Source organism: Squalius cephalus (genome assembly GCF_949319135.1).
Source record: "Squalius cephalus genome assembly, chromosome: 8".
In the NCBI taxonomy this organism is placed as follows: Eukaryota; Metazoa; Chordata; class Actinopteri; order Cypriniformes; family Leuciscidae; genus Squalius; species Squalius cephalus.
This window is the reverse complement of record NC_137129.1, coordinates 36,200,842-36,222,149: the sequence shown is the minus strand read 5'-3', so window position 1 is coordinate 36,222,149 and position 21,308 is coordinate 36,200,842. Positions and strand designations below refer to the sequence as shown.

The 21,308-nt window shown below is 37.6% G+C and overlaps 2 protein-coding genes across 2 annotated transcripts in view; both read left to right on the top strand.

Annotated features, from left to right (window-relative positions):
* Positions 1-1,283: 1,283 nt before the first annotated feature.
* eif1 (eukaryotic translation initiation factor 1) lies at positions 1,284-3,643 on the top strand. Its single transcript, XM_079878665.1, has 4 exons — positions 1,284-1,537; positions 2,488-2,651; positions 2,750-2,851; positions 2,944-3,643. Exons 1-4 carry the CDS (start codon positions 1,507-1,509, stop codon positions 2,986-2,988), a joined length of 342 nt encoding a protein of 113 aa, XP_079734791.1. The 5' UTR covers positions 1,284-1,506; the 3' UTR covers positions 2,989-3,643.
* Positions 3,644-7,322: 3,679 nt separating this feature from the next.
* jupb (junction plakoglobin b) overlaps positions 7,323-21,308 on the top strand; it is a 104,856-nt gene continuing 90,870 nt past the window's right edge. The window contains exon 1 of the mRNA XM_079878644.1: positions 7,323-7,347. The gene's annotated coding sequence lies outside the window, so the exon portion shown is untranslated. The remainder of the gene's footprint in view (positions 7,348-21,308) is intronic.

Here is a 21,308-nt window from a genome sequence, read left to right as displayed (position 1 = left end):
TTGGTGCAATCCTCAAGGTATTAAAAGAACATGGCAGTAGCTGAAAATTAAATATAAAAACATAATTCAATTAGGTAAGGCTTGAGCATGTCATGGGTGTAGGCTACCTGACTTTACAAACATTTGACATATTAAATAACTAAATAGCATCCAGTGTCTAGCAGTGCAGCAGCATTTTTGGCTGAGGGAATTCCTGGAGTTGGTCTTTTGGAGCCTCCTGTCCCAACAGAACCCCAGGCAGTTGTAAGTAGCCCACTCAATACACCAGAAATTATGACAAATAGTGTTATAAAGTATTTGTCATAAAGTGTACTCGACCAAATGCTCATCTTCACAGGACGATGGGGATAAAGAGTTTCTGCTGCCACAGAGAGGCCTACAGAGGTAATGTTAATATTACACATCAAACAATCTACACATTCAGATTTTTTTTATTTTTTATGTGGAGTAGCCTATAGAATCTAAGTTTAAATCTAAGTATAAACAGGTATTCTTATCTCTCCCCCGCCCCCAGAGTGTGGAAGAACAGCAGGAGGACGGTCCATCAACTTCTGGTGCACAGATGAATACAGCTCAGTGATTTTCAGTAAATGCCACAGTTTAATTCTGTAGAATTTGTTTAGAACTACTCTAACTATAATCTACTACTGTATTTTCAGTTGCCAGTTAAGGAGTTATATAGACTTCATCTTATTAAAAAAAATTGGAGAAAAAAAAAACAGCAGTAAAAACAGCAATGAATAAATGTTCTGAAAGAATGAATGAGGTGTTTAAACACCGCTTCCTCTTTAAAAAAAAGGGGGAGGAGACCGAAATAAACTCTGGGTTTACCAAAGAAAACCTGCTCTGGACCAGGTTAGGTTCACAGAGTAAGTTTGGTAACTGACTCTGAGCATAAGTTACCTCTCTTTCAGAAACGGGCTTGACTTACTTTGCTTTCTCGGGTTTGACATACCTCCCATTCTGAAATAGAAAACCCAGAGTTTCCCTCATTTCAGGGTTAACATACTCAGAGTTTTCACTTAACCTCCTTTCTGAAACAGGCCCCTGGACTGTGTCTCCCTCACAGCCTTGTTTTCATTCTCATTTGGTGTTTAATCTGTAAAAGGTTTCTAAACTCTTCTTTGATATCCATAGATTTTGTCAAATGTTATTTGTTTACCATAAATAAATGTCTCACTGTAATCTGGAAATTAAATGTAATCTAACACCATTTATAATGTCCATATTTGACCTAAAAATGCCGAAACATTTCCCCTACATAACCATAACACTTACGTTAGAGACAACAGAAATCTTGCGTTTGGGTGACGTCATGTCCTCGATTGGAGGCGGGGCTAAACAGAGCTGTTTTCAAGTGCCCGAATCATATTGTCGCCATTTTGTAAGCTCGGCAAACGCTGAAGAAGCACCGAGTGAGAGAAACCCCCTCAATAATCAGCCCAGATTACTAACAAAACAGCAAGATCACCCTTTGTCGTCCGAAAGGAAAGGGAATCTTATCGTATGTCCGCTATCCAGAACCTCCAAACTTTTGGTAAGATTTAACATCTCTGAAAACATATTATTTTATTGTGTGGGGGGAAGGGCGAAAGATAACGACTCTGTGACGTTGACGTTTCGCAAATAAATGCTAGCACGACTGTTAAAATTTTCAATTTGTGAACAACAATTCCATTTACCGAGTCAAAAACTCGTTTTGTGTTTCTGATTAATGCCTTTTGTCGTCGAAAATCCCTGTCAGAAACAAAAGCTAGACAGGCCTCAGTTTTTATTCTTGTTTGGTTCGCTTTAAATGTCGATTACTCGCCTAAGTAAAATAACATATTCTTGTTAAATAGGTCTTTAATTATTTTTCAGTTGGTTGCCGTCGAGTTTTATAAGTTTATCTCGAATGAAATCGAGATTTAGCTCAAAGATTATGCTCTAACGTTACCTCGATTTTGATCGCCCAGTTTGTTTTTCTGGACGAGAGACAAAATGGAAGACGCTACTCGATGACGGCTTATTTTTAGATTTCGAAAACATCTTTAAAAACACCTCGAGCCCCCTGTGTGTTTTGATTGATGTCAGAACTGAAGACTATTTCTGAGTAAAACCGAAATCGTTGAGTTTAGGCTGTAGGCCAATAGAAATAGTCTTTTGAAATAGCCTATTAAACTGAGCCGATACACAAACGGTTAATGAACAACCAGATCAGACCTGAACTCTACCCTGTAGTTAAAGGGAGATGGTTTGCTTTGTTCCAACATGTTCTTCTTAGGTGCTTACAGACCCAAATTTTACATGCAAAAATATTTGGGGTAACGTAAACCATTAATTAGGGTAACTTACTTATCCTTCATTCTATTTATTAAGTACTTCAAGTGCCCTAGTTTAAAGATTAGCTTTGACCCGTGTCAACCAAATCACACTTTACATGAAACGTCAAAGCAGGAAATCTGATGCCACGGACATTGCTAATGCCTGTTGTTTATCTTTTTGAAGACCCCTTTGCTGATGCAACTAAGGGTGATGATCGGCTCCCAGCTGGGACAGAGGACTACATCCACATAAGAATTCAACAGCGGAACGGGCGGAAGACTCTGACCACGGTTCAGGGCATAGCCGATGACTATGATAAAAAGAAGCTAGTCAAGGCCTTCAAGAAGGTTGTCATTTAAGTCCCTCTGAAAAAAATGATCGCTCTTAAATGGTTTACGATTGCATGGGTGGAGCGTTTTTAACATTTCCTTGTTTGCATTTTCAGAAATTTGCCTGCAATGGGACTGTGATTGAGCACCCTGAGTATGGTGAAGTAATTCAGCTGCAAGGTGATCAGCGCAAGAACATTTGCCAGTTTCTCACTGATGTAAGTAAGAGCTCGATGACTTTTGGTGTATAATCTGTTGGCCTTTTGGTGTAGTAGCAGATTTAATGGACCCTTTTTCCTTCATCTTACAGATTGAACTGGCCAAAGAGGAGCAGCTCAAAGTCCACGGGTTCTAGAAGCTGATGTGAACTGACCCCTCCCCTCCCCCGACTCCTAACCCAGCTGACCCTGTTGTTGTGCTGCTGTCACCCCCAGCAGCCCCCCCTCAGGGGAAAAAAAGCTGAAAATGATTACCTCTGATTTGAGACTTTTTAGTATGGCATCCTTAACAAAACGACCAGTCCTGTTCAAGCATGGACAGACGACAAGGCAAATTATGCGGGATAAATGATTTTTGTTCCTTGTCCCCTTCTTTAGTCCTTTTATTATTTTTTTTAGTTAATCTTGTGCTCCTCTAGAGCACAAATTCCATGTAACTTTTTCTCTTTGTTTTGTACAAGGTGTTTCAATAAAACCTTCAGATGCCACGTTTTGCACAGTCCTTAAGTTGATGGGTGGGGTGTGGATGGGGCAGTTTATGTATTAATTTCTTTGGTTCATATTTAAACCACCACCATAAAGAATCTGCATTTTTAGTTCTGATGTGGGCCAGCCTGCTTCAGGGTTACATTGGTGTGCTGTTTAAACACAAAGCACGGCAACCCCATCTTTTCTCATTATGCATCTCTAACTGCCTTTTTTACCCTTGTTTTTCGCAATATGCATAATTTCAATTTTCTAAACTTGTAATACCATATTTTGTTTTTGGTCTGGAATAAACAATATCCCATACTTTTCATGTTCCAATTTTTTAAGCGATGATAGTTGTCATGGTGAATGCAGTGCTTGCTCTGGTTGTGATGTCAAAGAAAGCATTAATGGATTTCAACAATGTAGCTTTAGGTTTTGTTTGTGGATAACTGGTTTGACTAATTCATTTTATCTGTGCTTTTCACTTGCTTGCATCCATTGTTTCAGTTTATATGTAATGTCAAAAAAGAACTTTGCCAGCAAGTTTTGTGCATTTTTTTTCTACATTGAAAAAGAATAGTAGAAGGCAAGTCATAACATTTTAAATGCACAATTGTTCCAGTGAGACAACTTCCCACAAATTGTTGATTAGCCTGCTGAAAGTTGAATAACATGAGATTATGTTAATGAGAATACTATTTATACTATGAACAAAAAAGTTGCTTATATCAGTGGTGTCCCATCCTGTTGCTGGAGATCTACCTTCCTGCAAAGTTCATCTCCAACCCTGATCAAACACAACTGAACCAGGTAATTAAGACCTTCAGGAGCACTAAAGATAATATATAATACAGACAGATGTGTTGGATCTGAACTTAATGAACAGGATTGGGTACCCCTGTTATATGAAAAGTATATAATAAAGCATTGTGCCATTCTAGAGACTTGTTATGCTGCCCATTATTCACATTTACCTGTAGAAGAACAAAACCAACCTAACAAAAGGTTTAACATTCTAAGGCCTGGTTTCACAGACAAGGCTTAGATTAAGCCAGGATTAGGCCTTAGTTCAATTAGGGTGTTTAAGTATCTTTTATAAACATGCCTTAGAGAGATTTTTTTGGTGTGCATCTTGAGACAAAATGCAGTGACATATTTTAAGAAATGCCAGTGGAAGTTATTTTCAGTTAAAACAGCTCAAACATGCATTTTAGTCTGGAAGTTGATTTAAGCCTTGTCTGTGAAACCGGGAGAAATGCTTTAATGTATATTGTAGGAAAAATACCACAGGGACTGAGGTAGCTTCTTAAAAATGTAACTCAGGAAAACCTTTTTATAATTTTTTAAAACAAATATTGATATCCTTTTGCCAGTGCTCATTTCATAGAAATCAGTCAATCACATCAGATTCAATGAGACCAATGTAAAAGGCTTAGTGGATGATCATTTTACCCCACTCCCTCTACTAACAAATACAAAGAACCACAACCACCATTTGTAAGCTGTTTAAACTTGTGGTTGTTCTCTTTTTCCACAGAAGAGGGCACAACAATACATATTACAGTGTGATGACGTTCAGTTATTTTGAAATATAAGTCCCAATATATAAATTCTGGTTTATTTAGAGGATATGCATATTTGCAGACCATAAAAGGTCAGGATTATTAAAAGAAGTAGGCTAAATACTCAGGCATATTTTTGTGGTTGGTTGTTGTGTGTTCCTTCATGACAGCAAATAAAAATAACTACAGGTGGCATGCAAGCCTTATTAAGAGTAAAACTATTTGTCATGTTCCATTTCTATATGTGAATGACTAAAACACCAATCCTCAGGCAATCTCTGACGCATCCATGGTGTTTTGACTGTGGTGTTGAAATACCTTGTCTTGCAGATTCAAGTGGAGCACTCAGACTAATGACTAAGAGTTATATCTTACAACTGGAACACCAAAGTAAATCAAACTTAGTAGTACACATAAATCAATTAATCTATCTGTTTTCCAAACGTCTTGTTCTATAGGGTCATGGGGATGCTGGAGCCTATCCCAATGTTGTTCCTAAGGCAAGAAGGCAGGGAACCAAATGGGATAAATGGCCAGTCCATAACAAGCAATTGATTCCAGTGATAAATACAGGTTAAGATTTAAGATGAACCGAGTAATGTTGAGCTCCAATCAAAAGTGTAGAGCTAATTGCAATTGTTAGAAATAGTCAAGAAATTAGAGTTAGTAAGAGTTTGTTTATTCGCCTATTTAATAATTCAGTTGCGGTCTTGAGGGGCATCTTAAAATCTCTAGTTTACTATGCTAAAAAATCCAATGGAGCAATACCAATTACAGTGATGGTATTGTGTTTAGGCAGGGTTTCCCCAAGTACTACAAAGACTACTGTGGAACTGTTTGCCATTTTTTATTAACCTAACAGTTATTAACCTATATGAATGAATATTTCAACATTAATTTCTCTTATTTCAAGTTACAGGCCAAAAAAAAAAAAGATTTATTGCACTAACAAAACATTATATTTTTAGTTCTGTGCAAGGAAAGGTATAGTAATCAAGGTTATTGATGGGAGAAAAATAGCCCATTGATCTAAGATATTGACCTAGTGGTTAAATGCATTCAGTAGTCCAGTCACTTGTGTGGGTTTGACCGGTACTGCCATAAAAACTCACTGTGAATAACCATAAGAAGTCATTATAATCATTATATTTAATTAAACAGCCAATTAGTTGATATTATAATTAATTATATGCATCTGGATGAGTTCCCTCTCTTGTATTTGGGGTTATTGCCAAGAGCGACGGCCTATCAGCATTCCTGCTTATTTAAAGACTATAGCAAGCCATTAGCATTTAATGCCCTTGTCTGTACTAGTCGTAATTTAGTTTTGACTAGTCAAAATTCTAATTCCAGATATCTATTCTGCAATTTTGACTCATCTTAATTGGAATTAAGATTAATCATAATATGCATTGAAGATATCTACAATGTTATTTTGACTAGTTATATTCTCCCAATGACTTCCATTGGTAAATATTTTCTGAAATCTACAAATGAGTTACTTGTAGAAATTGTAATTAAAGATATCTATAATTGATTTATATACTAATTCTAATTAGAGATATACCTTTAGGCTGAAGGGCCCCAGGGTTGGAAGCTGTTAGCTGTTCTTCCCTTTAGGTGGTGGTATTTTGATCACTGAGTGTGATTTTTCCACTTGTAACCACTTTTGTGGATTATCACTCTACAGCTATAGCCTACCCCACTACGGGTAAGCCTTGGCCGACAGCGGATTATTGGTTACTCCCAAGGTTTGTCATCAACGTTAAACATCAGGGAGTTTTTCGATCCCATTGTAGCCTTTAGCTTGTTCAGTGGGAGTGTAAGGCATTTTGTTGTAAAGTTGCTTTAGGACAATATGTGTTGTCGAAAGAGTGATCTGAATTAGGCTTTGTTATTCACATAACATTTCAAGTGTAATGTAAAGGCATTGTAGTGGACCTCACAAGGAAAGTTAAAACTCATAGGACAAACTAAAAAAGGTGTTTTTAAAAAGTTTGACCTCCATTGATCACCTGTCAGGCATAGGCCTATTTATGTGAATGCCAAATATCGTTGCAAGGGCACAATAGATTGCACGATTTAAAAAAACAGAGAAATGAAATAAGATTATTTATTTCATGGTTCACTGTATTGACTAAATACAGCAATAACCAGTCAAATATTTCTGAATAATGACATTGACCAATCACCCACTATGCAAAGTTGCAAACCAGTCGACGTCCTACTCAGTGACGCTCCATTTATGTCTCTTGTATCAATCCGCGGTGTTGGCCTATCTCTCTTAACGAAATCCCAAGTTAAATTTTCGCCATCTAGGGTTCTAAACAAATAGAGTTAAACTGTGTTAATGGTGCCGGAATACATTAGTGGTGAATTTGAAACATTTTATGCATGTAGGGTAAGATCAAGAAAAGTAAGATAAGATCAGGAGTCTCTAAAGATCGGAACAAGAAAGTGAAGGTGGGTGAGAACTTTTATTAACTTGAATTGCAGATTGTTAATTGATTAACATGTAATAATGTTGCAGTCTCGCCATGATCGTCGTGATCGTGGCGGAAATTAGCATATTCATTGGCTTAGCCTACATAAGATCATCTTTTTTAGAAAGTCTGTTTTGTTTAAATTGTCTCTCTTATGCTCACCAAGGGTCCATTTATTTAATAATCAAAACAGTAAGATGGTGAATAGTGTGAAATATTATTACAATTTAAAATAATTGTTTACTGTTTCCATTGGCTATATTTTTAAATGTACAGTAATATATTCATGTGACGCAAAGACTTGACAAACTCTTCTTTTTTTTCACCACTAAACCTCATAAATCCAGGATGCTAGATATTTTTCTTTAATAGGAAAGCAACAAATATTGATAACAAATTTTAATTTTAGTGGTGCATGAAGTTCACTATTTCTGTGATGCTCTTTTACAAGAAAAAAGAAATATTATATCTTGGTAAACCAGGTAAACCAGGTTTATAATCTAATAAATCTGTAAATTGATAGGCTACAGTGTATATGCACAATTACAGTTATAGCTAGAAAGCTGCCTGATATTTGCCAGTGAGAATTGCTATGTTGGTGTACTCTTTTCAGGAATCATGATTACAGTATAATGATAGCTATCAACATGGTGCAATTAAACATTTTCAAATCCTTGGATCAAAAGATTCTTGAAGTCTTATCTGATTCCTCTCCATTATACATGAAGAGACGAGGCGGGCCTTTCATGTTCACGTTGCCTAGTCTCTCAAAATTAAACTGATGTCAGTGAAATAAAATGGCTCGAGTGTAGGGAGCATCTTGAGTCGAATGTTTGTTGCTTTCAAGCAGTGCTGTGTTTAGGGCAACATCCAGCTTCTGTATAATTTTGTCATTGTTCTGGAGCTCCCTCCTAGCCGGAGAGCTGGTGCTCGGCCCAGATGTCGGATCCATTTTGAATTTTAAAACCACCAGAGGAAATCCTCTTAGTATGGCAACGAAACATTGTTTACCTTGAGTTGGTTTCAAGATGCAATGGGCTTTGTTACCATGAAGAGTGTTTTTCCTGCTGCATCATGTGTGCTATGCTGAGTAATATTTTAGCTCTCATGCCAAAAGTTTGCTCACATTGGTGTGGATGCTAGTTTAAGGATGAATGGTACTTGAAATGCAGAGGTGTTTTGAATTCAGCATTCAGTTCCCAAAGGTATGCAGATGAATTTTGATTAATATGCAGCTGAATAGTTTCTTTTTACACGTGGCTGTTGATGATTTGCGCTGTGCAAATGACACACATTGTATCCTTCCTTTCAGATGCCTCTAAAGAGCCATATCTTATTTGACACCTCTATAAAGGATTGACATATTTCAGCATTTAAACTGTAGTTTTGGATGGAGTTTCTTACAGTCTAATTTATTCCCTTGGGTAGTTATTAAAATCTCTGTCTCCCATAACTCCCTTGCAAACACAATGATGCACAGGAAGGGAAAGACGACTCTCATCCTTGACAGTGGGTGCCTCGAAAAGACAATTAAGCACATTTCAGAATAGCATATTTATTCAAGCTACACATTCTAGTCATGATTATGAAAACATTTCACGTAAAAGCAATAAACCTTAGATTGCAGCAACTCTTGAACCATGTCTTGTATTGAGACAGTTTTATGGATATAGTTATCTTGGTAGAAGCTAGTGAAAAAGTGCCTTAGAAAAGTTTTACCATTTGTAGTTTTGACAAATTTCTTTGCATGAAGCCTTTTCCCTGTGGGAAGAGTGAATTTAAAACAGGGGAACCCGGGGCTAGTTGTCACATTGTTTTCAAATCTGTGGAAAAGCCCATACTAGGTTGTTTAAATAGCAGGTAATTGTGACAACTTACCCCATATAGTGTGACACACTGGGGCATGTTGTCACATGGGTCATAGTGTGTTTAATGAACGGTATATTTTTGCAATAGCTTTATTTGTTGTTGCAAAGTCTCTGACAAATATTCTCTGGGGTAAAAATTGTGACAACTAGCCCATGTCTCGACTATATAGTGTGCGGCATGCATTAATGAACACATTTATTGCATAGAACATTAATGCTATGAGTTGATGCATTGTCTTTCATGCTGTGTATGTATGTGTTGGAGAGTGAATGAGAGAAATCCATATAAAATGACATTTTATTTTCTCCCAAAGCAAAAGAGCCAAAGTACTTGTTTTCTGACAGCATCATTTGTCATAAACCTTCCCCCCTGCAGGGTTAGAAGAAGATCTCAAACATTTTGTGAAAAAATGGCCCTTCTTGTACACTTATTGTAGGCATATAAGAACTTCTCCTCCCTAGAATAGCACTTTAAATGCATTTACAGGCCTCCATAATAATCTTACCACAGCATGACGCTGCACTGTAAGTGTAGGTGAATTCTCCCCAGCTTCACAGCTTTTATTATTGCAGTGTCAACCAATCACAAGTAAGCACCACTAACAGAGCCAATTATAGCGAACAGAGTTTGAGTGTTCACCTCAATTAATGGAGCAGCACGGTCCCGTTAAGGGCAGAGACCTTTAGTTCTTTGATCGGTGTCCTTTACAGTGTCTAGTCCGATAATTGCAAAGCAGATATTAAAGGGGATCAGAAGGAGTGAAACTGACCTAAATGGTTAGTATGAAAGTGCAGCTTTTTTTGTCAATAAGTTAAACAATACAAAAGATTTACAACCTGTCAGCAGCACTATTACACTTAAAAATATAGGTTCCATATCCTCCTGAGACCCCAAAAAATATATTTTTTTGAATTTAGTTTTTTTTTTTTTTTTCATGTCATCACTTTGTTTAGAGCATAAGAAACAAATGGGGAAAAATGTTGGTGGGAAATAAATTTGCTCTGTAGTGGACACCAGGTACGACTGGTGTACTTCGTACTTCCGCTCAATTTCATTTCGCTTCTGTACTCAGTCTGAGACCGCGTCATAGCTTTCCGTTTTCCTCCGGCCTGAAAACAGCCGGCCAATCAACGAACAGAGGGCGGGCTGAGAGCCGTGACGTAGACACTGATTGTACCGCGGATGCGTAGATTTACTTCACATAATCTGCAAAAGTCGTTCACAGCCATGTTCACTCCGGTATTTCGCTCGATGGTTTTGTTTTCATACATGTGTTTACAGTGGAAGTTAGATGCGGCTGAGCATGCGCATAACACACGTCACAACCAAACGTTATGTGATTGGCTTACTGGTAACCAATGATTTTAAGCTTCAGACTAGCGCCCCCAGGCGGTAAAGAAAACGTTTTTCTCTTACGGAACTCCAGACTCTCTCTACGAAGCAAAGCGAAGTAGCAGAGTCTGGTATTACCAGGCTAGACACCAGGACTCTGTTGTATAAAAAATAAAATGACATTAAATTATATGTATAGGCAAAAACAATGGGTTTCTTTTTTCAATCACCAATACATTTTTGGTTTCAGGATTTATTTTAACTAAAATTTGTATAAAGATGATTCTCAACTGTGTTATGAATTTTACTTTATGCAATATGTGGGTAAAATGGCCATAAATTAATATTCCTAATGCAATGTATACAGTGTATCTATGCACATTAATGTGTACTTGGAGCAACATTTAATGAAAAAAGAAGTGTAATAATTGGAGTAATAATTAGCAACATTTTAATAATAATATTTAATATTTCATAGGAATATTGATGTATAATTTATTTCCATATTCACTTGTTGTGTCTCCCAAAATGCCTGATAAACATGATTTAAGTCCTGATGTCCTCTACAGTGGACATGTATGAAATCAACGTCCTGTTCTGTAACAGAAAGTATTTTTTTTATATTTGAAACCCCATAACATTTTCCTGAGATGTTGGTTTATGAAATACAATTTGAAAAGTAGTCTGATTTAAATTATAATTACAATATATCCATAAGAGTGCTACATTTGATCACTAAATTAATGTCAGACATTTTTAAAGACCAAGGAGAAGTTGTTTCCATGGTGAAACCTCCAAACATTTGGTATCTCTGAAAAGTCCTGAATGTGCTCTTTACAGGACACCCAGGTTGTGTCATGTGACATGTATGGTGTCAGAGAAATTCACTAAAATATAATGTCCACTACAGTGGACAAAAGTCTATTTCATAGAGGATATAGGTTTTAACAGCAGCAGCAGTGCCATTTCTGGGTTCCCAAAAAACCTTTCAGTGAACAGTTCAGAAGAACATCTAAAGAACCTTTTTCCACTATAAAAAAACCTTTTGTGAATTGTAAAGATTCCATGGATGTTAAAGTTTCTCCATAGATACCGGCAAAGAACCTTTATTTTTAAGAGTGTACAGTTGTCAACATTTGAAGTGGATCAAAAAAGTTTATCAAAGTTGTCCTATAAGAACGGGTATTGTTCAAAATCCATGTATAACTTTGATGAAAGGTTTCGATCCACTTCAAATGTTGACTACTGTAGTATAATAGGTGAATAAAAGAGTAGGCGAAGTGTGTTGGAAAATCCAGCTTATAAAGATCTGTGTTTTGGTGGAACATGGTTACTGGTTTCTAGCTGGTCTTTAGCTGGTAAAAGCTGGCCATTTGTTTGTCATCATTTTCCAAAATCCAGAATGACAAACTTGGCATGACTAAAGGCTGGAATACACTATATAACTTTTACCCAGATTTTTGCCCTGATTTTACAGTCTGTACAAGATGACACTAGCTGCCGTAAGTCAGAGCCAGTCTGCAGATTTTAGTTGACAGATTTTCACAGAAAATCGAGTAGTGTATGATGGTCACAGAGTTCAAAGTTAGATTCTATCCAGGAAATTAAACATATGTTTGATATTTTGAGCCGTTTTTAAAACAGATATATTGTGATTTGTCACACGTTTCCTAGCAGCAAGTTTGTGGCGTTCGTAATGACTTGAAAGTCTGATAGTGTGTGATCCTCAGTCGTTTACTGAAAGATGCCCAGTTTTTCCTCTTTAACCATTTACAAAGTCGGCAAGATGCATAGTGTTTTAAAATCTGATCAGATTTTAAAGTTGTGTATATTCCAGCCTTAACTGGTAGCTGGTTTGTTGCTGCTCCAAGATGTTCTACTAGCTTGCGTTAGCTAATGAGCAGCTTTGACCAAATAAAGACCAATTACCAACAACTAATTTGTAATGGATTGGTATTGGTTGGCCAACTCAAACTCACTATAGTTATCCCTGCACTTTAAATTCGGATAGAATCAAATATGTATTTAACAGACAAAGTTGAGATGGTTAAAAAGTCGTTTCTGCTACTTTTTGTACTCTTGAGGTGTTGGTCATTGAACTGGAAACTTTCAGCCGAACTAGTGTAATGTATAGACTTCAGCAGGCACACACTTAACAAACAGTCACGCAGCAAACGTTCAGGTGTTAACCTGGCATATACCTTCCTGTCAGCAGCTCTATCTTCACCCAGAAGAGTGCCTGAGGCTCAGTGAATGCACCACTTGCACTTCCCATGTCCTTCTATCCATATCTACACTGCGCGATGGTAGCTGAATAATTAAGGGTCTGGGGTGCTAATACTCAACCTGAATCCCTGATCACATTTAGAGCCCTTATTGTCCACTTTACCTTATCATGCAGTTTCTGCAATATTGCTTTATCACACTTAAATGGACGCTCTTCTACAGCCTGTGTAGTTTATGCACCACTAGTATCAGCATACAGAACTGTTGTTGGTTATTTGATTGTTTTCTCCCATTGTCTGCCAACAGGTATGGGACATTTTTAACATTAAACACAATTAACATGGGCAAACATTTGGGGTTGGTATAAGATGTTTTAATAAATAAAATAAAAAACAGTAAAAACATTATTATTGTGAAATTTTACTATTTAAAATAGCTGTTGTCTATTTCAATAAATTTTAAAAAATCTATTCATGTGATGCAAAGCTGAATTATTCAGCATCATTACTACAGTCTTCAGTGTCACATGATCCTTCAGAAATCATTGTAATATACAGATTTGCTGCTCAAACAGTTGATCATTTCAAAACCATGATCATTTTTGGGGTTCTTTGATGAATAGAAAGTCGTAAAAAAAAAAAAACAGCATTTATTTGTAATAGAAATCTTTTGTTGCTTTGTAAAAGACTTCAATTTGATGCATCCATGCTGAATAAAAAAAAAAAAAAAAAAAAAAAAAAAAAAATCTTACTGACCCCAGACATTTTTTTTAACAGTAGTGCACATTAATACATGGCTTAATCTACTACAACAGTGGTTTTGGAAGATTACTTTTTTGTGTGTGCAAACTATTAATCACAAATACTATCTGCAGACAAACTGATGAGCACAGAATCTAAATGCAAGTTTATGTTGAGCTTTTACTTTTTACTGATACTGAGATCAAATCTCTGTCTGTGGACTGAATGTTTCAGCAAAACTGTGGAAAATAAATTTGGTCTGCCAAAACAGCTCAAACATTCTCCGAAGTCTGTCTGTAGACAGTTTTTATGATTCATAATGTAGAAAATAAAGTTGGTCTTCTAAGGCCAGTGTCTTAGTACTTCCAGCAGTGTCCTTATGTGAGACATTTGCTTTTAGTTGTCATTTCAGTGGGTCTTCTACATGAAGCGTTTTAAAATGACAGGTTTGGTTTTTTCACTGCTTAAACAGACAGACAATCACGCACAGAACGTACACAGGCTGTTTTGTACTGATGCTGAAAAGTTGAGCTTGTTATGAAGAGTAGATTATTTTTATGCTTTGGTGATGACAAGTATTTGTGTCTATAAGCTGTAACTGTGAGTCTAGGTAATTCAACAACAGTTTTTCAGAGCAGAATGATCTGTTGAGAATACTATTCAGACCCGGGGATTTTCCTCATAAGTCTCTCCTCTGCCCAGAACAGGATCATACAAGCAACATTTCCCAGTCCAATCATTTCGTGGCCAACTACTTCACAGTTGGTTAATTACCTTCTTTAGAGATCAATATTTAATTAGGAAATGTTTTGCCTGTGGGGCGGTTTTAGACAGTCACCAGTGTGAGAGGCCACTCTCTTCACATTTAATAGAATCTAAATTCATTCATTAGCTGCGTTTGGCTCCTAATAATTTATGCTTTGATCGACAGAAAGGCCTTCCTTTTCTTGTTAGTTGGGTTTTATGTTCTTTAGGCATTTGCTAGACAATCAGAAACCCTGTTTGTATCTTACATATATCATGCTGGCATTATTGTAACCCTGTTTACACCTGGTATTAAGATGCGTTTTGGTCGATCGGATCATAAGTAGACGAGAGAGACACATACCCGTTTACACCTGGTGTTTAATCCATCTCTTTTGTCCACTTTCAACCACTTCTGTCCTGATTTCTTCGAGTGGACAGTCTATGGGCGAGTAAATTTACGATCTAGGACAAAATAACTTTGTGCAATTTACATATGAACGCTCCCAGAGACGACGAAAAAACATAGGGAGAGCATCAGCTTTTTTTCTGCTCTGTTTCAAGATCACGCCGAATGCGGTGTGTGTGTGTTAGAAATCAGGAATAGTGAAAGAATCGTGCTTCGTGCTTCAAACCAAACTTGGGTCTCCAGCCGATAAATAAAGTATAAATCCAGTCTGGCTAGCATGCTCCCACTAATGTTTACCCATTCAGTAGACAGAGAGCAGACGGTCTTTTGTGGCTGTTTGAACACGTTTTGGACTACCTCTGGTAGTGTCGAAAGTGCACCAGCTCAACATATTTTAGACCCTGTTTACACCTGTATTTAGCGTCATTCACTTGTGATCCGATCGACCAAAACTCATCTTAATACCATGGTGTAAACAGGGCCTATGAGGTTCTATTGAGGATTTGCTGCTCAGAAGTCAGGAGCCTTCAGTGTGATGTTTCTGTTTTTCTTCTGGGTTTAGCAGCAGCTGTGTTCCTTGCCCACATTATACGTCATATTGCATTTGCTGTAATGTTTATATTTGTCATATTACCCAACACAATGGTGTGATTCTTCAACTGTGGACACTTTTGACCATGTGCACTTAGAAATGAAAGCAATAGATCACCAAAAAATGAAAATTCTGTCTTTATTTACTGTGCAATTACGCTATCCCAAAACCACATGATATTTTTTCTTTCTTCTGTGGAACACAAAATATATTTTGAATAATGGCAAATGTCAGTGGATACAACAAGTCAATGGGATCCAAAACATTTCTTAAAAGGAAAGTTCACCCAAAAAAGAAAATTCTGTCATCATTTACTCACCCTTGTGTCGTTCCAAACATGTGAGACTTTTGTTCATCTTCGAAACACGAATTAAGATATTTTAATGAAATATCCTCCACTGACAGCTACGCAACGAATAATTTGTCACTTCTAAAAGTGAATAAAGAGATGGGAAAACTAATCCATATGAAATTCATACAGTCATACAGTTTTGGAACAACATGAGGGTGAGTAAATGATGACATAATTTTCATAATATCTTAATTTACATAGAAGAATGAAAGTCATTCAGGTTTGGAACTACAAGGTTATGTCAACATGAAGGTACTATCCCTTTAAACCCAGTCAGTTTTTACTTTTAATTAATTTTCTAACTACAAATGCATGTAAATAAGCTTCCCATGATGAATAATTCCCACACACAATAAATATTACATCCCTCTCTCTCTCGCTCTCTTTTAAAATGCAATAATGAATATTTTTATGATGATTTTCATATTTTAAGAATGAACGTCTGGGGCTGAAATCTGTTAGTTTTAATAAAAAACAACCCCTGGGACACGAAAGTGCCCGTAGCTGAAACACCCAATGACAGATTTGTCTAGTTGGTTTTCTCTCTGAAATGTGACAGCGCATGGCCATGTGTTTGAATTTCAGGGAAGAGACATGATAAATGATACCCTGAACCAAACGCAAATCTCATCAAAGCAAACTGAGAGCCTCAGACAAAACTTGTGGTCATATAAATTTAAATGCTCCTGTGAGGGCGCGCTGATATAGTGCCGTATTTTTGACAAATCAGTTCTCCTGACATTCATTAAAGACTTCAAAGGAAGCTTTTCATCCCTAAATGCTTTACATGTTCCAATTGGGCGACAAGGCTTCAGCTAAATCTGTGAAATTGCCGCTTCCATCTCGGTTTCTGACAGCATGCTAATGTTCAATAATAGATGTGTGAGAACAAGACCCAAACTACATTTGAATGAATTATTCAGCTGCCCCCATTTGCCCCTATAGTCTCCTGCTTTTCACAGCCCCTCCTACCGTTTCCATTATGTCTCACTTTTTTTTGTGAATTACGCAATAACGACGTAGGCTCCATCTTGCTGCCAGAAACCGTCCAAATATAAGCTTTCTTATCCAGCTTGCAGGGAGCTGTCATTATTTTTCCCTCCTGCACTTATCTGTGTCTCCACACATGTCTAGTTGAAGCCCCCGACAGACTTCAGAAACTTCTCATTTCTGTTTCACGTTTCCCTATGTCATTTCTCTCTCTCACTTTCTCTGTCCTTTGTGGTATGTGTTTTTCATTTGTTTTCCATCACCGGTAGAACGTACTCACTCATGCTTGTCCCCTGTTTGACACGTCGCTTTTCTTTACAAGGCGGGACAACAGTCAAGAGAAAAAAAGCCATATTTTGTGAATGAAGGACCATATAAAGTAGCAACTGTTTAGTAAAAATGTGTCTTAATACACAATACATAGTAGCATATTGTTTATCGACTAATGAATATACAGTATCCATAGCCATCATATTGGATATTTAAAGGCCCACTGAAGTGTCTTGAAACAGCGTTATTCAATCAGGCGGGAAGGAAGTCGACCGGAAGTTGAAGCCGGCCGCGTGCCACCATCTTGTAGCAGAACTTCACCTGCTGTTAGCATCCCATTGACTCCCATTCATTTTGGCGTCACTTTGACAGCGAATAACTTTACATCTGAGGCGTTTGAAGACTCCATTTGTCCATTATTTATTTCTAAAGAAACACGACAATGTATAAAATGCTCCATTACCTTGTAGCTTATGTTATGGCCCCGTATAAGCAGTTTTTGTTAAAGTAGGCTAACGATTGCGTCATAACCACGCGACTCTCTGTCGCACAGTAGAGAGATTACCGTATGGACGCGAGGAGAAGCTCGCGGGCAATCGGGGGGACGTAGAGGCAAAATGACAAAATAATTAATCAGAATACCTAGCAAAAGTTGCTCCTGCTCCATGCTCATGGACAGCTCCTACTCACACTCTCCATCTCTGCAAGTTTCGGAAGGGAATGATTCAGATTTCTCTTGGCACAGCTACTAGAAGACAGACGGGTTGCTCACGTGGTCCGTGTAACGCTTTGCTCGGTTTGAGTCTGCGCGTCATGAAAGGAAGTGCTAAGAAATCGCTAAAAATGGGCTTCACTTGTCTCAATTGAGTTCCAATGGGGTCGCTGTGTCCATTTCTTTTACTGTCTATGTATTCAATGTGTTGACGTAATTTCTCCTGAAACAGGAAGAGAGGGCGGGACATATTGAGCAGCTCCTCCCCCTTTTTAAAATAACCAATAGCATTTTGTTTATATCACAGCTCGGCCAAAGCTGTTGAGCTCAGTAAAGCAGTATTTGACAGCTTATGACAGCCTCAGTCTAATAGATTCCCCTTTTAGATTTAATATGAAACTGTTACTAAAGCAAAATAGGTAACTTAAAGTGTGTAATTTATGTTGGTGGCACCGGTGTTATCTCTTTTACTTGTCACTGCTGTTTCTAATGCCGAGTCTGTCTAACCGTCTCTCATTCTAAATGGGTCCGATACTTTTTCTGGTCTGCGTCAACTCATGATCCCCTCTGTGCTATCGTGACTCTGGACCGGAGCAGACTGTGCTCGCACTGCGGTGATTCACACATGATGCTAACATGAAACCCTAACCCTAAAAAAGCCAGAAAACTTACATTTTGATTTCATGGGGACTTTAATTGGGCATGCTCATTTCCCCTGTTTTTCATTTAGAATATCTTTGTCGTCATCTAAAACTCACTTAAAGTACATCTTTAAAACACTTATAATTTAATAACTCTTTAAATGTAATCTTTAGCAAATCTCAAAAGACATATCATGATGTCTAAAATCACTTGTAGTGTATTTATTTTGTATATAATTTTGGGATTGGCTATTTCTTGGTTAATAGCCATAAAATGAAAATTAGCAGCTTATTGTTATTGGTTAGAATTTTCATATCGGTGCATTCCTAAACTTAATGTGTTGATATGTCAAGTTAATTCGAATTTTCAATGTTTTATCACTAATTTGCAACATGCACTGTTATATTTATTAATATTTAGAATTTGCTTTTATATTTATATCATCAGTTTTCTTTTAAATTTTAGTTTAATGTTTAGTCATTTTTTTATATATATTTTTTCCTTTAAAGGGTTGCTTCACCCAAAAATTAAACTTCTGTCATTTACTCACCCTTATGTTGTTATAAACCTGTATGAAATTCTTTCTTCTGTTGAACACAAAAGAAAATATTTTGAAGAATATGGGTAACCAAACAGTTGTTGGACCCCATTGACTTCCATAGTAATTTTATTCTTCTTCCATGCAATGGAAGTCAATGGGGCCCATCAACTCTTTAGTTATTGTTTGGTTAAATGTTAATAACAACACTGGACAGGCATTCACACTTAGTTGTTTGCTTACTTGTGCTCGACTATAGTATCTGTTAAAGAGCTAATGCACTCTTTAGGGTTTTTGAAATTGACACTTTGTGATGTAACCAAAGGTTTGTAAAAAAAAAAAAAATGTTTGTAGGCATTTGTTGACCAATGAGAATTTCAGACAGGTGGGACCATGCTTTTGGAAACTATGTTTGATGGATTCCAACTTCATTTCAGACAGCCCTGGATCTTTCCACACCTTCAAATCGCCATCAGAGGTAAACAACCCTCCATCAGAGGCAAGTACTGTATAGCTATACAAACCCATGCATCCAGACTGGGACATTTGAAGCGATACAAGTGGATTATGGTCCATGACAGAGGCCTTATTTTTGGGTAAATTCTCTCTTTAGGTTGCCACACACAGCCTTGTCCTAAGAGCATGTTTTTTTTTACCTTTTCATGCTCCATGGGCCATTGTTCTGTACTGGTAGTATGGTTCACTAAAAAGAGCAATCAGTATTTGTGGCACTGGTTTCCCCGAGCTCCTCAACCAGGGAAGCATGACATGCAGAGTGACATGTGAAAGACAGCCTCAGCAGGCATAATATCAGCTTAGTCTGCCCATGTCATCCAAATCCAGACAGCGGTTATCTGCATGGGTTTTCCTCTGAGAGCGAGACTTCGGATGAATGTGGGTTTCAGCCCTTTGGAAGATCAAAGTAATCTCCAAATATGAGCCTACGTAAATCACTTTAGTTTTTTATGGCCTTTTGGAAACTCATCTGCCCATTTGTCCTTGCCGGTGAGAACTGTTGTATATTTGGGTGTTGCGCTTTGGCACAAAAGGAACACTGGAGACAGAGAAAATGAGAGGGACTATGGTAAAGTGTGATATCATTTAATTAAAAATCCAGCTAAGCTTGTTCCCCCATTAGGTTTGAAGTAAGCTTAGCGTGTAGAATGGAAACACGCCTCGAGCAAATGCGGGTTTCAGTACATATGCAGTCTTAAGGTCACAATTATGCTTTTGAATATTTCAATTTTATAGGTGTCTATAAGATGCTTTGTATTTTGAACGTCATTCACTGATGTTAAAGAGCAAGTAGCCTAACTGGCAATTGCTTTGTTTCAACTACAGATGGTGATAGAGAGGCCAAAATTTGCACCTGTTAAAGTAATTATAATATTTCAGGAATGATTGTTTTATGGGAGACAGATGATTTTCATGTGCTATTTAATTCAAAGATAAATGTGGGATATTCGAATTGTAATTGACATCCAAAACTGACTAAAAAGTCTCATAGCAACTGAATTGTTGAGGATGATATGCAATGCAGTGATTTGTGTTTCAGGTGGACAATTATTGACAATGTTTGCAAACATTTGCGGAATAATTTATGTAGGAATATTGACTCATTGATGCAGTACTTGGTTTAAAATAAATGTTTTATCTGTTTGTCCTTCCGTCCATCTATCTGTCTGTCTGTTTGTCTCTCCCTTCCTCCATTTGACTGTCTGTCCCTTCATCTGTCGGTCTGTCTGTCCCTCCGTCCATCTGTCTGTCTGTTTGTCCATTCATCCATCCATCTGTCTGTCCCTCTGTCTGTCTATCTATCTGTCTGTCCCTCCGCCCATCTGTATGTTTGTCTGTCCATTTTTCCCTCCGTCTGTCTGTCTGTCCGTCCATCCGTTCATCTATCTGTCTGTCTATCTGTCCGTTTGTCCCTCCCTTCCTCCGTTTGTCTGTCTGTCTCTTCGTCTGTCGGTCTGTCTGTCTGTCTTTCTGTCTGTCTATTTGTCCGTCCCTCCGTCCATTTATCTGTCTGTTCTTCCGTTTGTCTGTCTATCTAACTGTCTGTCTGTCATCCATCCATTCATCTATCTGTCTGTCTGTCCCTCCATCTGTATGTCTATCGTTCTATCCGTCTGTCTGTCCATCTATCTGTATGTCAATCGATTTGTCTATCTGTCCCTCCGTCTGTCTGTCCGTTTTTCCCTCCGTCTGTCTGTCTGTCCGTCCATCCGTTCATCTATCTGTCTGTCTATCTGTCCGTTTGTCCCTCCCTTCCTCCGTTTGTCTGTCTGTCTCTTCATCTGTCTATCTGTCCGTTTGTCCCTCCCTTCCTCCGTTTGTCTGTCTGTCTCTTCGTCTGTCGGTCTTTCTGTCCATCTATTTGTCCGTCCCTCCGTCCATTTATCTGTCTGTTCTTCCATTTTTCTGTCTATCTAACTGTCTGTCTGTCATCCATCCATTCATCTATCTGTCTGTCTGTCCCTCCGTCTGTATGTCTATCGTTCTATCTGTCTGTCTGTCCATCTATC

Bases quoted from the DNA above. Each gene is read 5' to 3' on its own strand.
- eif1 (XM_079878665.1), top strand. From the start codon at position 1,507: ATGTCCGCTATCCAGAACCTCCAAACTTTTG. The intron at 1,538-2,487 runs GTAAGATTTAAC...ATCTTTTTGAAG, and splicing joins CCAGAACCTCCAAACTTTTG to ACCCCTTTGCTGATGCAACT. The intron at 2,852-2,943 runs GTAAGTAAGAGC...TTCATCTTACAG, and splicing joins TTTGCCAGTTTCTCACTGAT to ATTGAACTGGCCAAAGAGGA.